Source organism: Podarcis vaucheri (assembly GCF_965113315.1).
Source record: "Podarcis vaucheri genome assembly, chromosome: 17".
Taxonomy (NCBI): Eukaryota; Metazoa; Chordata; class Lepidosauria; order Squamata; family Lacertidae; genus Podarcis; species Podarcis vaucheri.
In genome coordinates this window covers 34,717,988-34,737,571 of record NC_138755.1, presented here as the reverse complement: position 1 = coordinate 34,737,571, position 19,584 = coordinate 34,717,988, and the positions used below count along the sequence as shown (strand labels likewise).

General features: G+C 46.1%; 1 protein-coding gene and 1 long non-coding RNA gene across 3 annotated transcripts in view; one reads left to right on the top strand and one right to left on the bottom strand.

Moving 5' to 3' along the window:
* Positions 1–4,656, bottom strand: part of LOC309521731 (low-density lipoprotein receptor-related protein 2-like) — a 92,347-nt gene extending 87,691 nt beyond the window's left edge. For both annotated transcript variants that reach the window (XR_014214772.1, XM_082204464.1), the window contains exons 1-3: positions 4,097–4,656; positions 2,945–3,058; positions 1,539–1,658 (exon numbers count right to left, since the gene is read on the bottom strand). Coding sequence is in view for 1 of the 2 variants with exons in the window: in XM_082204464.1 (XP_082060590.1) it covers positions 1,539–1,658; positions 2,945–3,058; positions 4,097–4,340 (478 nt within the window). In the remaining variant the exon portion in view is untranslated. The remainder of the gene's footprint in view (positions 1–1,538; positions 1,659–2,944; positions 3,059–4,096) is intronic.
* On the top strand, positions 63–18,878 carry LOC309522105. The gene is made up of 4 exons (XR_014214835.1): positions 63–173; positions 5,756–5,860; positions 8,199–8,257; positions 18,766–18,878. It is a non-coding gene; the product is annotated as an uncharacterized lncRNA (long non-coding RNA).
* Positions 18,879–19,584: the final 706 nt, after the last annotated feature.

The following is a 19,584-nucleotide window of genomic DNA, read 5'->3' as shown; positions in this document are numbered from 1 at the left end:
TCTGGAATACCATGCTTAAGTAATATGCATTGTGAGTGCATAAGGACTTGTGTTCAGTTCCCAGAACCTCCAGTTAAAGTCTACAGACTAAGAAAAGATCTCTCCACAAGACCTTGAGAGCAAGGGGAACTGGGTTATAGGTGAACCAAAGGCACCACATGTTCAAAGTTCAGGTAAGAAGAGTTTCTCAGAGACATGTGGAATATAAGACTGCTGAACTGTTCATAGGAAAGTTTTAGAGATGAGGACTTATTTTCTTGCTAAGGGACTCCTTGTCCCTCGCATGCAGGCAGCTTGACCCACCCTAAGTGCCGATACAGCCCTTTTGGATAAAAAGGATTCTCTGTATTTACCTTCACCTTGCCCCAGCGTTAGAACATAATACACCTCATGTAGTTTCCAAAGGGCTTAGCAGCTGCAATGAAGAGACAAAACGTTCAACTGCCTTGAGATTCAGAAGCTGGTATTATTAGTAACTGGGAAAATAAGGCAGCCACCTCTTCCTGCAGCAGAATCTAGGCTGAACACTGCAGAAAGTGCAGTGGTACCTTGGCTCTCAAACTTAATCCGTTCTGGAAGTCCGTTCCAAAACCCAAGCGTTCCAAAACCAAGTTGCGCTTTCCAATAGAAAGTAATGCAAAATGGATTAATCCGTTCCAGACTTTTAAAAACAACCCCTAAAACAGAAATTTAACATGGATTTTACTAGTTATAGGTAGGTAGCCGTGTTGGCCTGCTGTAGTCGAAACAAAATTAAAATATTCCTTCCGGTAGCACCTTAGAGACCAACTAAGTATGTTATTGGTATGAGCTTTCGTGTGCATGCACACTTCTTCAGAATTTTACTAACGAAACCATTTATCCATAAAATGAAAGCAATAAATGTACTGCAGCCACACAATCAATCAATCAATCAATCAACCAATCAGTAGCTGAATTAGGTTCCACACAGTCACACAAAAAAAGAACCACAAAAACGCAAAATAGCAAAAACAGACAGACCTCAGCATAACACTCAAAATGGAAGTGTGGCACTCAAATCAGAAGTGTAACACTCAAAACGAAGCATGTTCGGCTTCCGAAAAAAGTTAGCAAACCAGAACACTTACTTCCGGGTTTGCAATGTTTGGGTTCCAAGTTGTTTGAGTATCTACGTGTTTGAGAAACAAGGTACCACTGTACCAGCAGAAGCCCAGATGATAGTACTCCCTTCAGCATTTTGCCTTCCTACTAGGGATGAGGTTATTCCTTCCCTCATCTGTCAGCAGCTAAGAAGCAGGGCTCGGCTGAAAGACCAGCTCCATCTGTGTTGAGAACAAGGATTGCCCAGCCTCTCTTAGTGTAAGGAAAAATTTATATTGGACTTTAAGCTGGCCTCTGCTTCAACAGCTTCCGCACTGGGGGTTGCCGACAGCATACTCTTCATTCAGTCAAGAGATGAAGGAGATAAATGCAAGGGGCATCAGTTGCACTGCACCACAGAGAAAGCCAGAGGAGCAAAATGCCCGGGAAATGTTGAAAAATCGTTTTGAACGTACCACAATTCTCTTCATCTGAGCCATCCATGCAATCACTGACGCCATCACAAAGCCAAGTAGCAGAAAGGCAGCTTCCATCTTTGCACTGCCATGCATTCGGATCACCACGACATCCTTCGTCTGAACGATAAAAGTTATTTAGCTTGATTTAACACTGTACTTAGCTGGAGTGGTTAGGTACTCTCCCTTTTTAATAATAATAATAATTTATATTTATACCCCGCCCTCCCCAGCCAAGGCCGGGCTCAGAGCGGCTTACAAGCAATAATAAAAACAAGTTGAATGATTACAACTTAAAAACAAAATTTTAATACATTAAAATATTGAAACATTAAAATATTAAAATGCAGCCTCATCACAGGAGGAGAAGGAAAAGAAAAAAGAAAGAGAGGGAGGGAATCAAATTGGCTCCAAGCCAAAGGCCAGGTGGAACAGCTCTGTCTTACAGGCCCTGCAGAAAGAAATCAGATCCTGCAGGGCCCTGGTCTCATGAGGTAGAGCGTTCCACCAAGTCGGGGCCAGAGTTGAAAAGGCCCTGGGTTCTGGTTGAAGCTAATCTAACTTCCTTAGGGCCCGGGACCACTAGGGTGTTGCTATTTATGGACCTTGAGGCTCTCCGTGGGGCATACCGGGAGAGGCGGTCCCGTAGGTACGAGGGTCCTAGGCCGTGAGGACCTTTTAAAAGAATGTTGCCTTTAGGGTAGTTGCCAAGGAGGAATTTAGTAGCCTGGGAAGTTGCGTTGAAATAAACGTCCACCGCAGAGATGCTACAGTTTAAAGGACTTGGCATGCGTAATAAAATTATTTCATGAAATTTATACACCGCTTGATTAATGTTTTCAGAAAGCAGTTTACTAAAAAAAAACATGGTTACACAAGTTATCTTGGAAAGACATTAGCTTAACCATTGAAGTGACTAGGGAAAACAGTTTCAGCTGTCCCAGGAAACAACAAACTATTAAAAGTCCATCTCAAAATGTTTATCAGAAGCCTTGGTATCCAACCTTGGCAGGCCCAGATTTAGGTTTGATGGGCCCTAAGCTACTGAAAGTAATAGGGCCCTTTATATGTCCAGCTGTCCTTTGTCAACAACAAATTGTCACTGTTTTTTGTGTTGAATATATGCTATATGGTAATTTATGGACCTAATAGGTATCTAAAGTCATTTGTACATAACAAATAGGAGCCTACACAACACAAAACACTGTTGCTGTATGTAGGTTTTATTTTATTTGTTTTTTATCTTATATTTTGGAAATGTACATCCAGTTTTTTTCCTCTTTTTTTTTTTTTTGCGGCCCCCAAGAGAGTGGGGCTATAGCTTGTTTAGCTTAGATGTAAATCCGGCACTGAACCTTGGTCTCCCAAATAGACTCTCAGCCATTTGAAGGCTCTGAAAGGCTTACCACAATGCTCATCCGAACCATCAGGGCAGTCTTGCTCTCCATTACAAAGCCACGTCAAAGGAATGCACTTATCTCCACAGACAGCTTGCTGAGAGATACTGCAAACGTTTCCATCTGTACAATGCAAATAGGATATAGTCACTCTCTGTCCGCTCCACCCTAACTCCCCCCACCCAAAATCTGCTAGATTGAAGGGGGGAACCTCCAAAATGGGTTCGTGGGGGAGGGGGCGGCACATAGGAAGGAAACCCTACTGCACAGGAAAAAGCCCTTGTAGCAGCTGAACTCATTTTGATACCACCCATAGTTTTTTTTTTTTTTTGCAAGACTCTTTAAAAAGCCAACTTGTTTTTTTAAAAAGCATGATAGTGTACAATAAAGTCATTCAAACATCACAAAATGAAGGATACAAAGCAAAATTATTTATACACACACGCGTTACTCATTTCATTTAGCCTCACTTCCCCAATAAGTATCCCTTGAACTACCATGTGGTTTCATTTGTTTATTAAATTTATATCCCACTGGTCCTTCCAGAGAAGCCTAGAGCTGCAAACTAAGGAGATTAAAGACTACTGCGTAAAAAAACAAAAACCCGAAAGCAATGCCAGCTTGAGAGGAGAGAGGCACATCATCCTCCCAAAAAACCAGAGTCCTTTCTGTTGGGGATAATTCAGACTGAAATTCCACTACCACAAGGTGACAAAAAAAGGTTATTTATGTATGCTACTACTGTGCCAGTGTTTTGTTAGCATCAAAATGGAAAACGAGGTCCCAACCAAAGAATGGCAACTTAAATTGACAGAATATGCACAACTTGCAGAGGCAACACAGAATAAGAGAACTATAAGAACATATGTTTAAAGAAGACTGGAAAACGTTTATTGAATATATGGGAAATCATTGTGTACAGCTGAAAACGCTGGCAGCATCAAGATAAATTCAACAATGTAAACAAGTTTTGATGGATGCAATAATGGAATACCGAATGGAATAGTTTTTGTAAAACATGCAGGGATTTGTGGTGCGTAAAATGAACCATGGAAAGAGAAAAAGGGAAGGCATTGCTGTTTTAAGGATGTAAAATTAGTTTTTTAAATTGCAAAACAGAAAATTTATACCTATATATATAGCCCACGACCCCACTCTCACCTTTGTTGGGGAGCAAACCCCACCCAGTCGCAGTAGCGAAGAGCAGCAGCAGCGCAGCCTGGAGCGTAGCGCGCCCCATAACGCGCGGAAAAAGCGCGCAGGAGCAGCGCGAGAAACAAAGGCGAGCACAGAAAGAATAAAAGAGCGGGGGGAAAGCAGCAGCGGAGCAGACGCGCGGAGAAGCTTTTATCCCCCGCGCAAGAGTCCCACTGGGTGGGGCAGCGGCTGGGCGCGGCTCCGGCATTTAGAAGTCCCGTTGCGAGGATCAGGCCCTTAATCCTCAGCCAAGCGCGGATGGAGTCGCGAGGCCCTAATCCTGACGCTCCTCCAAGCCCCGGCACCACGTAGCTTGTTTGCAGCAAGACCCGATGACTGCATCCCTTACTAGGGAGTAAACCGCCTTCGCCGCAACAGGGCTTGCTCCCGAGTAAACGCAGATGGAGTGGGTCTTCTTTGTGGTGGCTCCTCCTTTGTGGGAACTCTCTTCTCGGGAAGGCTGGCCTGGGACCAGTTTAGTGGATCTTTAGGCGCCAGGCAAATTTTTCCCCCTCTATCCTTTGGCCTTTTTAGAACTAGGCAGGATATTTTTCATGCTTTTCCTCTTAATGTATCTCTGTTTGGCTGGTTGTAAGTCAATTTGGGTTTGCCTTGGGCAAGATAAAGTGACTAACTAGAAAAAGTTGTGCTAAAAGCAGAATGCTGGTCCAACTCAATCACTTCTCTATATCTGTAATAAAAGGTAAAAGTACCCCTGCCCGTACGGGCCAGTCGTGTCCGACTCTAGGGTTGTGCGCCCATCTCACTCAAGAGGCCGGGGGCCAGCGCTGTCCGCAGACACTTCCGGGTCACGTGGCCAGCGTGACATCGCTGCTCTGGCAAGCCAGAGCCACACACGGAAACGCCGTTTACCTTCCCGCCAGAGCGGTACCTATTTATCTACTTGCACCCGGGGGTGCTTCCGAACTGCTAGGTTGGCAGGCGCTGGGACCGAACAACGGGAGCGCACCCCGCCGCGGGGATTCGAACCGCCGACCTTTCGATCGGCAAGCCCTAGGCACTGAGGCTTTTACCCACAGCGCCACCCGCGTCCCCCATATCTGTAATAAAAATATGTTATTACTCAAACCGAATTTGCTTTAGTTTTAATCTGGTTTTGCCGAAGGATTTGTTAATCTATCAGTGAAATTGTTGGTTTATTTAGTTTTGAATTGTAATTAAGTACTGAATTTCATAGAATCATAGAATCATAGAGTTGGAAGAGACCACAAGGGCCATCGAGTCCAACCCCCTGCCAAGCAGGAATTTATTGGCTCCTGGGTTCATACGGAGGTAATTTTACTGAGGAAATGCTTATAAGGTTACATTCACAGGCACAGAGGGGAGATGGATTATAATTGCCGGTAACATGAGCAAAACAGGCAGACATTTTAAACTGCCGAACCTTCTTCCAGGCATAGAGCTGCAATATTGTGCTAAGCTTCACCACCTGAATTGCTGCCTGTTATTGCTGCTGCTAAATGCATACAGACCTTTGTTAGAAAAACAAATCTTTCATGCCCAGTCATGTTGTGAAACTGGTAAACTGCAAGGGACATATTCCAGCCCTTTGAAGAAGGCTTATGCTATGTTTTGATTGATAAATATATGCTAATGTTTCAGGTGCTGAAAATATCATTTATAGCCTTATCTTCAGAAGATGAAAGACTCCCGCTGAAAAGGCAGTTTTGAATGCCAGGGTACCAAAGATCCACAGCTAATTTAGTGGTATGTTACTTAACCTTTGCTAAAAATAATACTATATTCGTTCTTATGAAACCACCATGCACAAGACAGAAAAGATAAGTCAGTTTCGAGATAACTGTGATGTCAGGAGCAAGGTTATCCTTCATACCAGCAGTGGGAAATAGTACTAACAGAATCCTGTCATCAGGAGTAAGTCCCACCAGGTAAATTGAAAATTTGCTCTTTAGGAAGTGCAAAGTACACCCACCTGTCTGTGATTAACTCAACAGGGCTGGCTTCTAATTTGGCATGTACAGAATTGCACTATTAATGTTTATTTTGAGGCAAAAGCTGCTAGCAGTTATGGATGCAGCTGTAACTATTATGAAACCCGCAAAACAGGTATGAGCCACTGATTGGATTCACAATCTTGGACTCTGCTGTTTTAAAAAGCAGATCAAGCTTTTCCCTGAAGACTTATACATATTAAGTAGCAAAGTACAATGTTGAGGGGGGTGGGTTCCCTTCAGCACTATTTAACTGTATTGAAAATGTCAATAGGATTCAGCTGTTGCTCAGTAGCAGGATCTTACCAAGATAACGTGCAATGGCTTTATTTTCAAAATGAAATTTGAGGTCATGTGGCATTTTAAACTTAAAGACATAGTTTCTGTTTGAAAATGATTTCCATTTGATTTTACATGAACACATTTGTATTACGCGAAGGAAAATTAAAATCGTATTATAATAAGAGATTAATGACATTTTGCTAGGCTGCGTAGAATGGCGTTTGTTGGAGCCTAGTTGTATTGCCAGTTTTAGAAGTCTGGTCTTTCTGGCTGACAGCTGGCACGGCAGTTCCAAAACAAAGGAGAATAAAGCTTATGGTAAACCATCTCCACCTCTGAATTCTCTTTCCTGGGTCCTGTCCTTTAATAATAATAATAACAATAATAAATGTTATTTATACCCCGCCCTCCCCAGCCAAGGCCGGGCTCAGGGCAGCTAACAAGCAATAATAAAAACAAGTTGAATGAATACAATTTAAAAACAAGATTAAAATACAACATTAAAATATTGAAACATTAAAATATTAAAAATGTAGCCTCATCGCAGGAGGAGGAGGAAAGAAAAAAAGAAAGAGAGGGAGGGAGGGAATCAAATTGGCTCCAAGCCAAAGGCCAGGCAGAACAACTCTGTCTTACAGGCCCTGCGGAAAGAAATCAGATCCCGCAAGCCCCGGTCTCATGAGGCAGAACGTTCCACCAAGTTGGGGCCAGTGCTGAAAAGGCCCTGGCTCTGGTTGAAGCTAATCTAACTTCCTTAGGGCCCGGGACCACTAGGGTGTTGCTATTTATGGACCTTGAGGCTCTCCGTGGGGCATACCAGGAGAGGCGGTCCCGTAGGTACGAGGGTCCTAGGCCGTGAAGGGCTTTAAAGGTCAAAACCAGCACCTTACATCTGACCCTGTACTCTGTGCTAAGAGGTGTCTGGGCTAGAACTAGAACATCATGTATCAGTACTGCTTCCCCACATGCAGGGCCAGCCCAAAGATGGAACCAAAGGCTAAAATGGCACCCTCTCTCCATTCTGTGAACAGGAGCCCCCTTGACTGGCAGCTGAATCTTAGTACGCTGCTGGTGATGTCCATAGCATTCTCTGCTGCATCAATGGCTTTGGACGCATTACACCTTTAAAGCACATTCATTCTTTCAAAGAATTCTGGGTACTGTGGCTTGTTAAGTATTCCTTGGAACTGTGATTCTGTGAGGGGTAAACCACAGTGCCCAGAATTCTTTGAGGGAAAGAATGCACTTCTTATGCGCTTCCCGTCGTGTTTGCATGCAGGGTCATCACTTGAGGGCAGCAGCATGGAGTGATTTTGCATGTATGGATAGGTTTTGCATGGATAGAATTTTGCATGGATAGGATATAACAGAATGCTTTCAGTATTTTAAATTATTTTTTTTTGGAAGCCGCCCAGAGTGGCTGGGGAAGCCCAGCCAGATGGGTGGGGTATAAATAACAACAACAACAACAATAATAATAATAATAATTAATAATCATAATATTCCAGCTGCCAGCCTGCCAGTCAAGTGTATAATGGGGTCCAGGCAGCACTCTGAGCCTTCCCAACTCCCTCCAAGCACATCCTGCAGACCCTTATCTTCCTGCTTTCATAAAGCATGTTCCCCACTAGGTGGCATCTTGGACCGAAAAAGCCCAACAACAACTTCGGAAGGGATTGGCAGTTCAGTTGAAGCCACCGTGAAGTCTTAGCTGTATTTAAAATTAGCCACACTTCCTACTCTTGTTAATATTTGTGATGAAAGTGGAGCAAGAGTTTGTCCTTAAGGTCTCCTCCTCCATCTTCTTTCAGAGGTGTGGTTGCAAGACCTACCACCTATGTCTCGGCCTATATTTCTTGTTACCATTCAGGTTGGTGCCATTTTAGCCATGTGTTTTTTTAATTGATATTTAGCTTGCAAGTTTCCACCTGTTTCCCCACCCCATCTCCTTAAGAATTATTAAAATACCAGCATCATAGTGCCTTAGTACAAAATTTAAAAGTGATTGGGGGGGGGATCACGATCACTGGCTTCCAGTTTTCTAGTCAGTGCCATTTTGTCACCACATATTACCGTATTTTTCGCTCTATAACACGCACCAGACCATAACACGCACGTAGTTTTTAGAGGAGGAAAACAAGAAAAAAAATATTCTAAACGAAATAATGGATATATGATTTTTATGGTTCATGCTGTGGCCACAGACATGTGATCTGACAATGAGTTTGGAGTAGCTCAGTGCAAAAATCCTGAGGATCCATGTGGATCCATGCTTTGTAACCACGGAGGAGGGAAGGAAGGGGAACCATGGATCCTCTGCTCACGACTGCAGCAGATCTCCCCCGCCACCCGCAGGCATTCTCGCCATAACACGCACAGACAGGAGGAAAAAAGTGAGTGTTATGGTGCAAAAAATACGGTATTTTTTCCCCATCTTAAAACATTTTCTCCTACCTGCTTAAAGTTCAACCATAGTGCTTTAGCACAAATTTTTGAACGATTTTTAAATCGGGTTTTAAAAATGGTTCAAGTGGATTTTCTCTTTCCTGCCTATGCGACTACGTCACCGAGTCACTCCCGCAGTTAGTTTGAATAAGCAGCAGAGAAATTTCATTGGGACCACATTCCCTGCCTAGTCTTTCAAAGGCAGCAGGTAGTTTTAAAAAGACAGAAAACACAAAAAGCCTCTGCCTGCTCTTTAAGAGGCAGCAGAGTCTTATCTCCAACCTTAGTGCTGTGGGACTACAGTGCTAAGATGAGAAATAAGCCTGTTAGAATTCTGAATTAACTGATGTTTGGTGACATCCACAATGAGAAGCAATATGTCTCTGACCAGTTTCTAGAATCTCAGGTAGGGAGAGTGCTGTTATGCTTGTCCCGCTTGCGGGCTTACAATGGGCACCTGGCTGACCATAGAACCATAGAATTGTAGAGTTGGAAAGGAACCACAAGGGTCATCTAGTCCAGCCCCCTGCAATGCAGGAATCTTTTGGCCCAGTGCGGTGCTCGAACCCACAGCCCTGAGATTAAGAGCCTTCCTGCTTTACTGACTGAACTATCCCAGGATGCTGGACTAGACGGGCTTTTGGCCGGATCCTGCAGGCCCTGCTTAAGCTTTGAGGTGAATGACAGGTGAGTGGCCCTGCTCACCTGTCGAAAATGACTCATGGAAGGTGGGCTAGATCTGGATGCAACCCTCAGGCCAAATCCAGTTTCCCACCCATTGGGCGAATGGAACATAGCTGGGTGAACACACGCAAAAAGCATTCTTCTTCCCAAAGTGTGGAAAGTCAACTGAAATGACTTAAGTAGCTTACAGTGGAAGAGCATCACCCCCCTGTTGCTGTGTTTGATTTGTCCTTAAATGCACTTATTGAACAGAGGCGGGACATTGACTAATTTGCGCAGTCGCAAGCTACTGGCACTGCTACACTCCTGGGCTGACTGCTGTATATGTAGCCTGAAACGTTGCAGCAGATCAACATAAACAAAGATTTGGTAGGCATCCAAAGAACATCAATTAAATCTGAATGCGTGCCAAGTTACCAAGAAGCGAAGCCTTAAAACAAAAGTGCTCTCCCAAAACACAAGCCAGTATTAATGGAAGGAACAGAGCAAAACCAAACCACCAGATCTGCCAGCTGGGAGGAGTTAGGGGGAGAAAGTTCCTTGCTGCAGTAGGCAGCTGTGCCCCTACATGAGCATAGCATTTCCCCTCCTGACAGAGTGTGCGCATTACTGCCTGCTCCCATTCGGCTGTGTCTTCAGGCCCTGGCATGCTGGACAGCTCCCTGCCCTGGCTTGAGACTGGGATCTGCCCACCAGGTGCTTTGGTGAAGCTGCCAACCATGGATGAACATGAAAGGGATATGTCTTCTTCCCACCCCCTTTGCTCCACTGTTTGTCTGTGGGGCAAGCAGTCTTCCTGCCAAGTGGATATTCAAAGCATCTCAGTGGACCCATTGGTCCCCTCTAGGGCTGAGGGGTTGGGAGTCGCATTCCTGAGTGGGCATCTGCAATACCTGGGCTCCTGGACCTTGACACTCTTGCTGGGTTGCGACCTATGAGTGGGAAGGAATGGTATGGAACCCCAGTTCCCAAGAGTGGTGGTGGTATGAAGGGGAAACCATGGTGCTGGGGGCAGAAGCTGCCACAACCCCTGCAGGGCCCTCCCCTTGGCATCTTGTGTTAGGATATTTCCGTTCCACCTTAAAAGGGAGCAGGCTTTGTGAGTCACAAAGTCTGCGTATTTCCTGTTCACAGGACGTTTCTGTTGTGTCTAAGCTTTCGTTTCTCTCTGTGTGTCAGAGACACTGAAGCTGGCAGTCATGTTTTCTTTGTTCTGACCAACGCTGAATAAACTTGTAAATAATACTCTCCTGCGTGCATCTTTCGCTGTGCATTATCTGCTGATAGAGCATGCATGAGCTCTGGAATGTGGCAAGCTATTTCTGGAAGCTCGTGTCGCTAATTGCTGATACTGCGTGTCTACGGGAGATCAATGGACGTCCGGAGACGGCTTGGGGGCCATGATGGACTTTGTCTCCCTGGAAGTATCCCAACATCTTCCATGCCCAAACTTCGTACCAGCAGGTGTGGTGTTGCCTGCTTTCTTCATGCCTGGTGTATCTTCGCTCATTGGCACCTTGCCTCTTACTTTGCGTCCCCTCTCCTGGCTGCTCGGCCGCTCCTTACCATATCTCTGTAGGTGCTTGCAAGTGCTCTATGGAGCATGCAGTGAGAGATAGGAGCATCTTTAGGGCTGTGGTCTTCTCCTCTCCCTGTTGTGGCTGTGTAATTGGTTCTGCCTTGGCACTGAAATTTTATTTTCTTCTCTTTGCATTGACTTCTCTGATGTTGTGCGTTAAGTGAGGGCAGGTACCTACAGCCACGGTAAAATTTAATGATTTCTCTGCAGTCAGACGCGGGTGGCTCTGTGGGTTAAACCACAGAGCCTAGGACTTGCCGATCAGAAGATTGGCAGTTCGAATCCCCACAACGGGGTGAGCTCCCGTTGCTCCGTCCCTGAACCTAGCAGTTCAAATGCACGTCAAAGTGCAAGTAGATAAATAGGTACCGCTCCGGCAGGAAGGTAAACGGCGTTTCCGTGCACTGCTCTGGTTCGCCAGAAGTGGCTTAATCATGCTGGCCACATGACCCGGACGCTGTACACCAGCTCCCTCGGCCAATAAAGCGAGATGAGCGCCGCAACCCCAGAGTCAGTCACGACTGGACCTAATGGTCAGGGGTCCCTTTACCTTTACTAAGTCCCATGGAAATCAATATGACCCGAGTAGAAATACCTGGGCTTGGGGACTGGTAAGTTGAATAAATACAATCACAGACCTTTCAACATGCTGAAATATCTTTCCCATCTTTCCCTTAAACCTAAAATATACCCCCCGCCCGGTCGCTTGTGTTATACAAAAGTTCATGTTACACAACCTCAGTTGGCCCTGAATGACGACAGCGCAGCTTCCCAGAACCAGATCACATCAATGTGCTTCTCGAGAAATCTGCTCTCTGGTTCACCAGAAGCGGCTTAGTCCTGCTGGCCACATGACCCAGAAGCTGTACGCCGGCTCCCTCAGCCAATAAAGCGAGATGAGCGGTGCAACCCCAGAGTTGGTCACAACTGGACCTATGGTCAGGGGTCCCTTTACCTTTACCTGCAGTCGGGGTGCTGCTGCCATGTGTGTTTATGGTGCTGTTTGGGTGCCTGGCAGGTGTGTGCATTGTAGATGGCATGGCTATACATGCTGGGACCTGCATCTGGACTAGCTGCTATGGGCAGGGCTGCAATGGGGATGTGTTTCTTCTGTATTGCTTGTTTTCTTTTTCCCGGCAACGGCTTCTCCCACACCTTGCCTTACCGGGTTTGGATGTGGTGGGATTTGCATGGGCATATTGCCAACGCATTGATCTACTCCCTGGCAGATTTCCCCACTTGGGATTGCTCAGGCAGATACTAACTTGAAAATGGGAAACTGAGGAGAAGCTAAAGTAGAAAGTTCTTGTGTGGAACACTCCTACAGTGCCGCTGTGAAAGGGTACGTCTGAACGCTGACCTCCGTACAGCTTTTCAGTAACTGTTTGAAGCAAGCTTGTTCATGTTATACTGATGAAAAGCCCACGCTTCAGTGACTTACACTAAGATGAGGTTGATGTAACAGAATTCCTGACTGAGAGTTCTCGAGAAGCACGTTGATGTGATCTGGTTCTGGGAAGCTGCCCTGTCGTCATTCCTCCATCAGGGCCAACTGAGGTCGTGTAACATGAACTTTTCTATAACACAAGCAACAAGGGGGGCTATTTCAGGTTTAAGGGGAAGATGGGAAAGATAGCCGCCTGAAGCTAGGAGAGCAAGACTCTCCTGGCTTCAGGGATAGCTGCCTAAAGCCGAGCTCCTGCTGCGCTCCGGAGGCTTCGTGTTGCTTTGGCTGAAGCCAGGAGAGCGAGAGGGATCGGTGCGCACCGATCCCTCTTGCTTTCCTGGCTTCGCTGAGGGGGCGCCACGCAGAGAGTGAGATAATTTTTTTTCTTGCTCTCCCCCTCTAAAACTAGGTGCGTCCTATGGTCGGGTGCGTCCTATAGAGCGAAAAATACGGTATTTCAGCATGTTTAATGTTGAAAGGTCTGTGAATGTATTTAGTCCCCAAGCCCAGGCATTTCTACTTGGGTGACATTGATTTCCATGGGACTTACTCCCAGCTAAATGGGTCAGATTGCAGCCCTAATCTCCATCTGATGGGGGAGAGAAGGCAGGTGCTTATCCTCCACAGTTTTCTCTGTTCTTCCCTTCTCTCTTGTCCTGCCACTGTGGGTTAAAGTGAAAAGCAGAGAGACACAAACATCCACTCATGCTCTTGCCATGCTTCTTGAGTTTTGTGATGTAGTCAGCGAAACCTAGTGGGTACACAGAGAACTGCTCAGTATTTTGCATTCTTAACACCTCCAGAAACTCACCACCACTTCCTCCTTTCCGTGTTGGGCATCCTGGAAGGTAAAGGAAATGCTAAGGTACAGGTGGCGCAGAGTGCTTTGGGAACTTTTTCCTTCCTAGACTGGCTCAGGAAACTCTTCGCATATGCGCTTCCGAGGGGGAATGTTCCTAGCCAGAGATGGAAGCAGCTTTCCCTGCCAGACCAGGTGGACTTGTATTACAGAGTCTTCCCCTAAGAGAAGCATTTTTGCAAGAGAAGCATTGGCTGTGCTCAAAAAACGAGCCCCATACAATCAGTGATGTCTGTGGTCAGATAAAAGCAAAAAAGCGTAGAAGTCCTACCCAGTGGCGTAGCGTGGGTTGTCAGCACCCGGGGCAAGGCAAGTAATTTGCGCCCCCTAACCCGTGGATCTGCGCCCCCTAACCCGTGGATTTGCGCCCCCTAACCCCCAGATGTTGTGCCCGGTGCGGCAGGCCCCCCCCTGCACCCCCCACGCTACGCCACTGGTCCTACCACTTTAACAATGGTATAGAAGGGGGAGTTTCAGCAGGTGTAGTTTGTCAAGCAAGCAACACCTGCTGAAAAATCCCGTTTTTGTGTTTTTTAAAAAAATCTGGCCTCTCTACTAGGAGATGGCCCATGAGCGAGACTTCCACTGAGCTTCAGCACATCCAGAAATGTAATCTGTTGCTTGCAATGCCTGCAGGAGAGAGCAAGTTCTTAACTAGGAAACTGCAGCTGTGCAGTTTCTCAAGAAGAGAACTAAGGCAATGAGGAAGGAGGGAGCTGCCTGAGAGCTGACTATTCTGTGATTCCACACAAGTTGATATAGTACTGAGTGCAGAATTGTAGCAAGCTGTGAATCTCAGCTTTGTCTCCCTCTACCCACCCCACAAAAATAATTAAGGAAAAGTAAGCATTATTTCCTATCCATTGTAGCGATGCAAGTAGACATCTCTGACATGCTTTGAAGCCTATCAAAGCATCAGAAGCAGAAACTGTGGCTGAGTATCTTGCATGTTGCCCTAGGGTGGAGTTCTAGGTGGTGTACTCCTTGCCCCCCCCCCTGCTCTCCTCCTTGAGTAGGAGTAAAATAACGCATATGTAAATATACAGGCAAAATTTTAACAATGCAGATCTTTTCCCTTTGCATAATTTATATACATTGCTAAGTTTTGGTTTGCATGGGATTTTGTTTTGTCATGGGGCAGAATTTTAATGGGGAGTGGAACCCCTGGAGCTACTCAAAAGCTGAGTTTGCAAGGGAAGGAAATAGAGCAGTAGCAAGAGCTCACTCCAGCTGCAGGCCTAGACACACACTTACCTGGGGGTAAGTTCCATTGACTACAACTACCATCATCAGACTATAAGCCATGCTGATTGGGGCTGATGGGAGTTGATCAACAGGATGCCCATCTCTGCCCTAAACCATGCATTGTGCCTTGTCAAGTGTTTGATAACCCTCTTGATTTATTTTGTTTTGTAATCTCAAGTAGACTGCAAAAATAGATTTATTGTGTCGCTGATGGCCTGCCATATTAGAAGTGTGTTAGTCAGGTGGGTCACAAATTCTGCAGGGATCCGACTGTCTTTTTCTCTTGTGCATAGGATGACACTAGAAGTCTGGGAATGAAATAGTAACCCAGTTTGTACTCATTCCATTGGCCGAGCGATGACTTTGTTACCATAATCCCTTGATTAAACTTGGCTCTGCACGGTAATCTTACGCCACAAACTTGGCTGGCTTCAGCTTTCTACATTTCTTCTGCATTCGGAGCCAGCTTAGTTCCTGGTACAGGCCTGCAATGATCTACAATAATACTGGAGAGTTATATAATCATCTCAGAAGTCTATATTGCATTTCCTTTGTGCCAGGGAAACTTTGGATGCTGATTGGTTGAGTCAGAGAGATGCTGAGGAATGTCCATTAACATTCCAAATTCCGGCTTGATCAAGGAACAAAGCTTGACAGCAACAAAATGTTCCCAGCCTGGCTTCTGTGAGAAGGAATATATCAGTCTGAGTTGGATTAAAACTTAACACATAGCCTCTGTATAGGCTTTGTAGATGGAGGATCTGCGGGGGTGGGTAGCTAAGCCCACTTCAGAGCTGAATAAGAGATGACCAGAAGTACAAAACCTGGTGGGCTAAAAGCACTGAGGTAGAGCAGTGGAAGGAGGGGAAGAGCGAGTGGTGTATATAAGAAACCTGAAGGAAGACCCTGAGTTTGAAACCTCCCAATACCCATTGTATTACTTGAGAATTGCTTCTCTTGTTTTCTTCACATTCTGAAAATAGGAGTGTAATGCTGAGTTTAGTAAGCTCCTGATTGTGCAGGCACGTTTAACATGTAAAGGTAAAGGGACTCCTGACCATTAGGTCCAGTCGTGACCGACTCTGGGGTTGCGGCACTCATCTCGCTTTATTGGCCGGGAGAGCCGGCCTACAGCTTCCGGGTCATGTGGCCAGCATGACTAAGCCGCTTCTGGCGAACCAGAGCAGCGCACGGAAACGGCGTTTACCTTCCTGCCAGAGTGGTACCTATTTATCTACTTGCACTGCGTGCTTTTGAACTGCTAGGTTGGCAGGAGCAGGGACCGAGCAACAGGAGCTCACCCCATCGCGGGGATTTGAACCGCCGACCTTCTGATCGGCAAGTCCTAGGCTCTGTGGTTTAACCCACAGTGCCGCCCGCGTCCCTTACTTGTAAAATGTAGCTGCAAGTGATTTCATTCATAGAAATCATTGGCTTAGTTCACACATGTAAACTGCCCTGTGAGTACGCCCTGCACACACACAAAAATATGGGCACTATATTTTAGCCTTCACAGAGCTACAATTTCTACCACCCTTAACAAATCGCAGTTCCCTGGACTTAGTGGGATGCGTGTGTCTGCGTGCTTTAAATGTTTGGTGTGTACACCTCCATTAAACCAGAGCGTCCTGTAACTCTCCAACTCAAAAGAAATTATCTTGCCACCTTTCCACTCGGCTGCTGAACTGAACACAGCTAAGTTTTGCCTAACAATTTTAAACTGTATTATTTTAATTAGAAAGTGATTGTTCCTTGGCCTGACCTCAGTAGTTATGGTCAACATTTCCCCCCTCTTATTTCAGGCTTCTAATATTGTTGAACTGCAACATGTTCTCTAACCTCAGTGTGCCGTTCGTTTTACCAAAGGCAAATGACGCCCGATTCCTTCATTCGATTCTCCAGCTGGCTTCCCTTCTAGACTTTGCATTGTCCTTTTATCTCTCTCCAAATTCTTTCCAATTTGTCAATGTCTGCCTTGAATTGAGGCATCACTGGAATTATGTTCAATAGTACAATGAAGCATTTATTACAGATATTGTTCTGTGTTTGGCTCGCTTCATCACTGTGAATGGGTGGTCAGGGCCTTTGACAAAAGAAATTTGATGCTTATTTAATGGGTCTAGATGCCCACCCGCCCAGTGGACAATTAACCTGATGGGTGGAGTCTTGGATGTGTGCACTGCTGGGCATGTGTGTGAGAAGCAGCAATTTTGCAAATTTAAAGGGACAGAGGGGAAAAAGGAAAGAGGTGGAGGAAGGAGAAGAAGAGGTGTGGGGACATAGGAGGGAGGAAGAAGCTGACTTAGCTGAAACTGCTAGTGTTGCATTTCTGAAGAGCTGTCTTTAGACCTTCAGCTCTGGGGAAATGGGGAATCCACAACAAGTTACAACATTAAACAATATTTGGGATTTGGCCTGTACATCATCCAAAACCACTTAGAGTTCCCTGCATGGTTCCCTGCACGTTTCCAAGCACAATTCAAAGTGTTGGTGCTGACCTTTAAAGCCCTAAACGGCCTCGGTCCAGTATACCTGAAGGAGCGTCTCCACCCCCATCGTTCTACCCGGACACTGAGGTCCAGCACCGAGGGCCTTCTGGCAGTTCCCACACTGTGAGAAGCCAAGTTACAGGGAACCAGGCAGAGGGCCTTCTCGGTAGTGGCACCCGCCCTGTGGAACGCCCTCCCACCAGATGTCAAAGAGAACAACAACTACCAGACTTTTAGAAGACATCTGAAGGCAGCCCTGTTTAGGGTAGCTTTTAATATTTGATGTATTACAGTATTTTAATATTTTTTGGGAAGCCGCCCAGAGTGGCTGGGGAACCCCAGCCAGATGGGCTGGTTATACATAATAAATTATTATTTTTGTTTTGGGGTTTCACAAAGGCCTTGGTACAAGCTGGTCTGCAGGTTTAGTCTTCGTGGAGCCCTTCAATTTCTCTTTGGTCTCCCGTCTGGCTGTGGATCAGAGGCTCCAAACTCTCACTCCAGTGCCAAATCAGTCTCCGAAGCTGCACAAAGGGCCTCAAGACACAATTCCAGGATCAGATCTGATTTGCCACTGGCACACCACGGATCCCCTTTTTTTACTCTTTCTGTCCCTGAGCCAGCCTCCTTCCTCCCCTGCCCCAAACTGCAAATTCAAGTCCTGCCACAAGTCTTTGTTTGGGGGCACTTTTTTCAGGAACAGCTGGCCCACAATATCGCCTGGGTTCAGGAAAGCTGACTGTGCAGGGAGGGTGGTAAGTGTGTCCAACGAAGCACGCTCAGAATCCCCCTTCCGACTTTCCTGCCCAATGCAGGAAGGTCAGGGTGGAGGAGGCAGGGGTGGCGCATGACATATGATCCCATAGGCCCTCCACGGATTTGAATTTAAAATGCTTAAAGAAGGCTAAAACCTCCCATTGAATTAGAATCATAGAATAGAACCAAGGGATCCCAAGGGCCATCTAGTCCAACCCCCTAAAATGCAGGAATCTAAAGCATCCATAAAACTCCAAACTCTGCTTTGCAGGCAAGTATTTCTCCACTTGAGATTCTTATTGTTCTGCCTGAGGTACAGGTCTCTGAAATGGATAGAGAATGGTGGAAGTGGTGAAGAAGTTTGGGGACGCAGGTGGTGCTGTGGGTTAAACCACAGAGCCTAGGACTTGCCAGTCAGAAGGTTGGCGGTTCGAATCCCCGCGATGGGGTGAGCTCCTGTTGTTCGGTCCCTGCTCCTGCCAACCTAGCAGTTCGAAAGCACGTCAAAGTGCAAGTAGATAAATAGGTACCGCTCCGGCGGGAAGGTAAACGGCGTTTCTGTGTGCTGCTCTGGTTCGCCAGAAGCGGCTTAGTCATGCTGGCCACATGACCTGGAAGCTGTCTGCGGACAAACGCCGGCTCCCTCGGCCAACAAAGCGAGATGAGCACCGCAGAGTCGGTCACGACTGGACCTAACGGCCAGGGGTCTCTTTACCTTTACCTATTTCTCCACTTGAGATTCTTATTGTTCTGCCTGAGGTACAGGCCTCTGAAATGGATAGAGAATGGTGGAAGTGGTGAAGAAGTTTGTGGATGAGGCAGGGTACAGAAAAGAATGTGTCTCGCCCACCTCTTATCTTTCCTTTGCTCCTAGTTGAATAACACCCCACTCCATCCCGCTCTGTGTTGTCACGGACACCATCTGGAGCTGAAAACCCATCCAGTTTGCAACAGGATTAAATAAATGCTTTAATTTTTATCTCTTTATTAAGTGTGCAGTGTTTTTAGCTTGCACTTATAAATGTTCCCTTCTCCCTTTGGGAATGACGAAATACAAGACAGAGTGGGTCAGCCGTGGAAAGGGATGAACAAAGTAATCTCAAAGCTGTTTAATCTCATCTATAGACATCAGTCAAAACAGCTGGGCTCCCCTACCCCTCCAAACCTGGCGCTTTAGTTTTTTTAGGACATGCTGTATTTTATTGCAAAGGATCAACACAACAGCCCTGAGGTCATTTTACTGGTGGATCTGCAATTCCAGTGGCAAAACACATCACCAATTTTAGCAGTCCTTTGAAAGCCCTGGACAAAATATAGATGGGAATAGCTTGGCTGAGCTCCATAATAATGAGACACTGCAAGAAATGAGATCACCAGTCCCAGTTTAGAAGAGAGTGAGAGCACACCACAACTCTTATTGTCGCCCTTGGCATGTCGTGGGCTGGAAAAAAGAGAAGTGGTTTGGTGGGTGGGTTGTTGTTGTTGTTCTGGTGTTTTGAATAGGCCAAATGAGGTGGTTGAATTCAGGCAGCAGCTGCTGGAGGGCAGGGGGTATCACAGCAGCTGGCACCAGCCCTGCTTGCTCGTTACTGGCCTTGGCTGTCTTACCTAGTTATAGTCTCGTTGTGCGTCGCAGACATTTCATTAGGAAAAGCCCCTCCCCAAACAAGCAGGCAGAGTTGCAGGCAGCCCA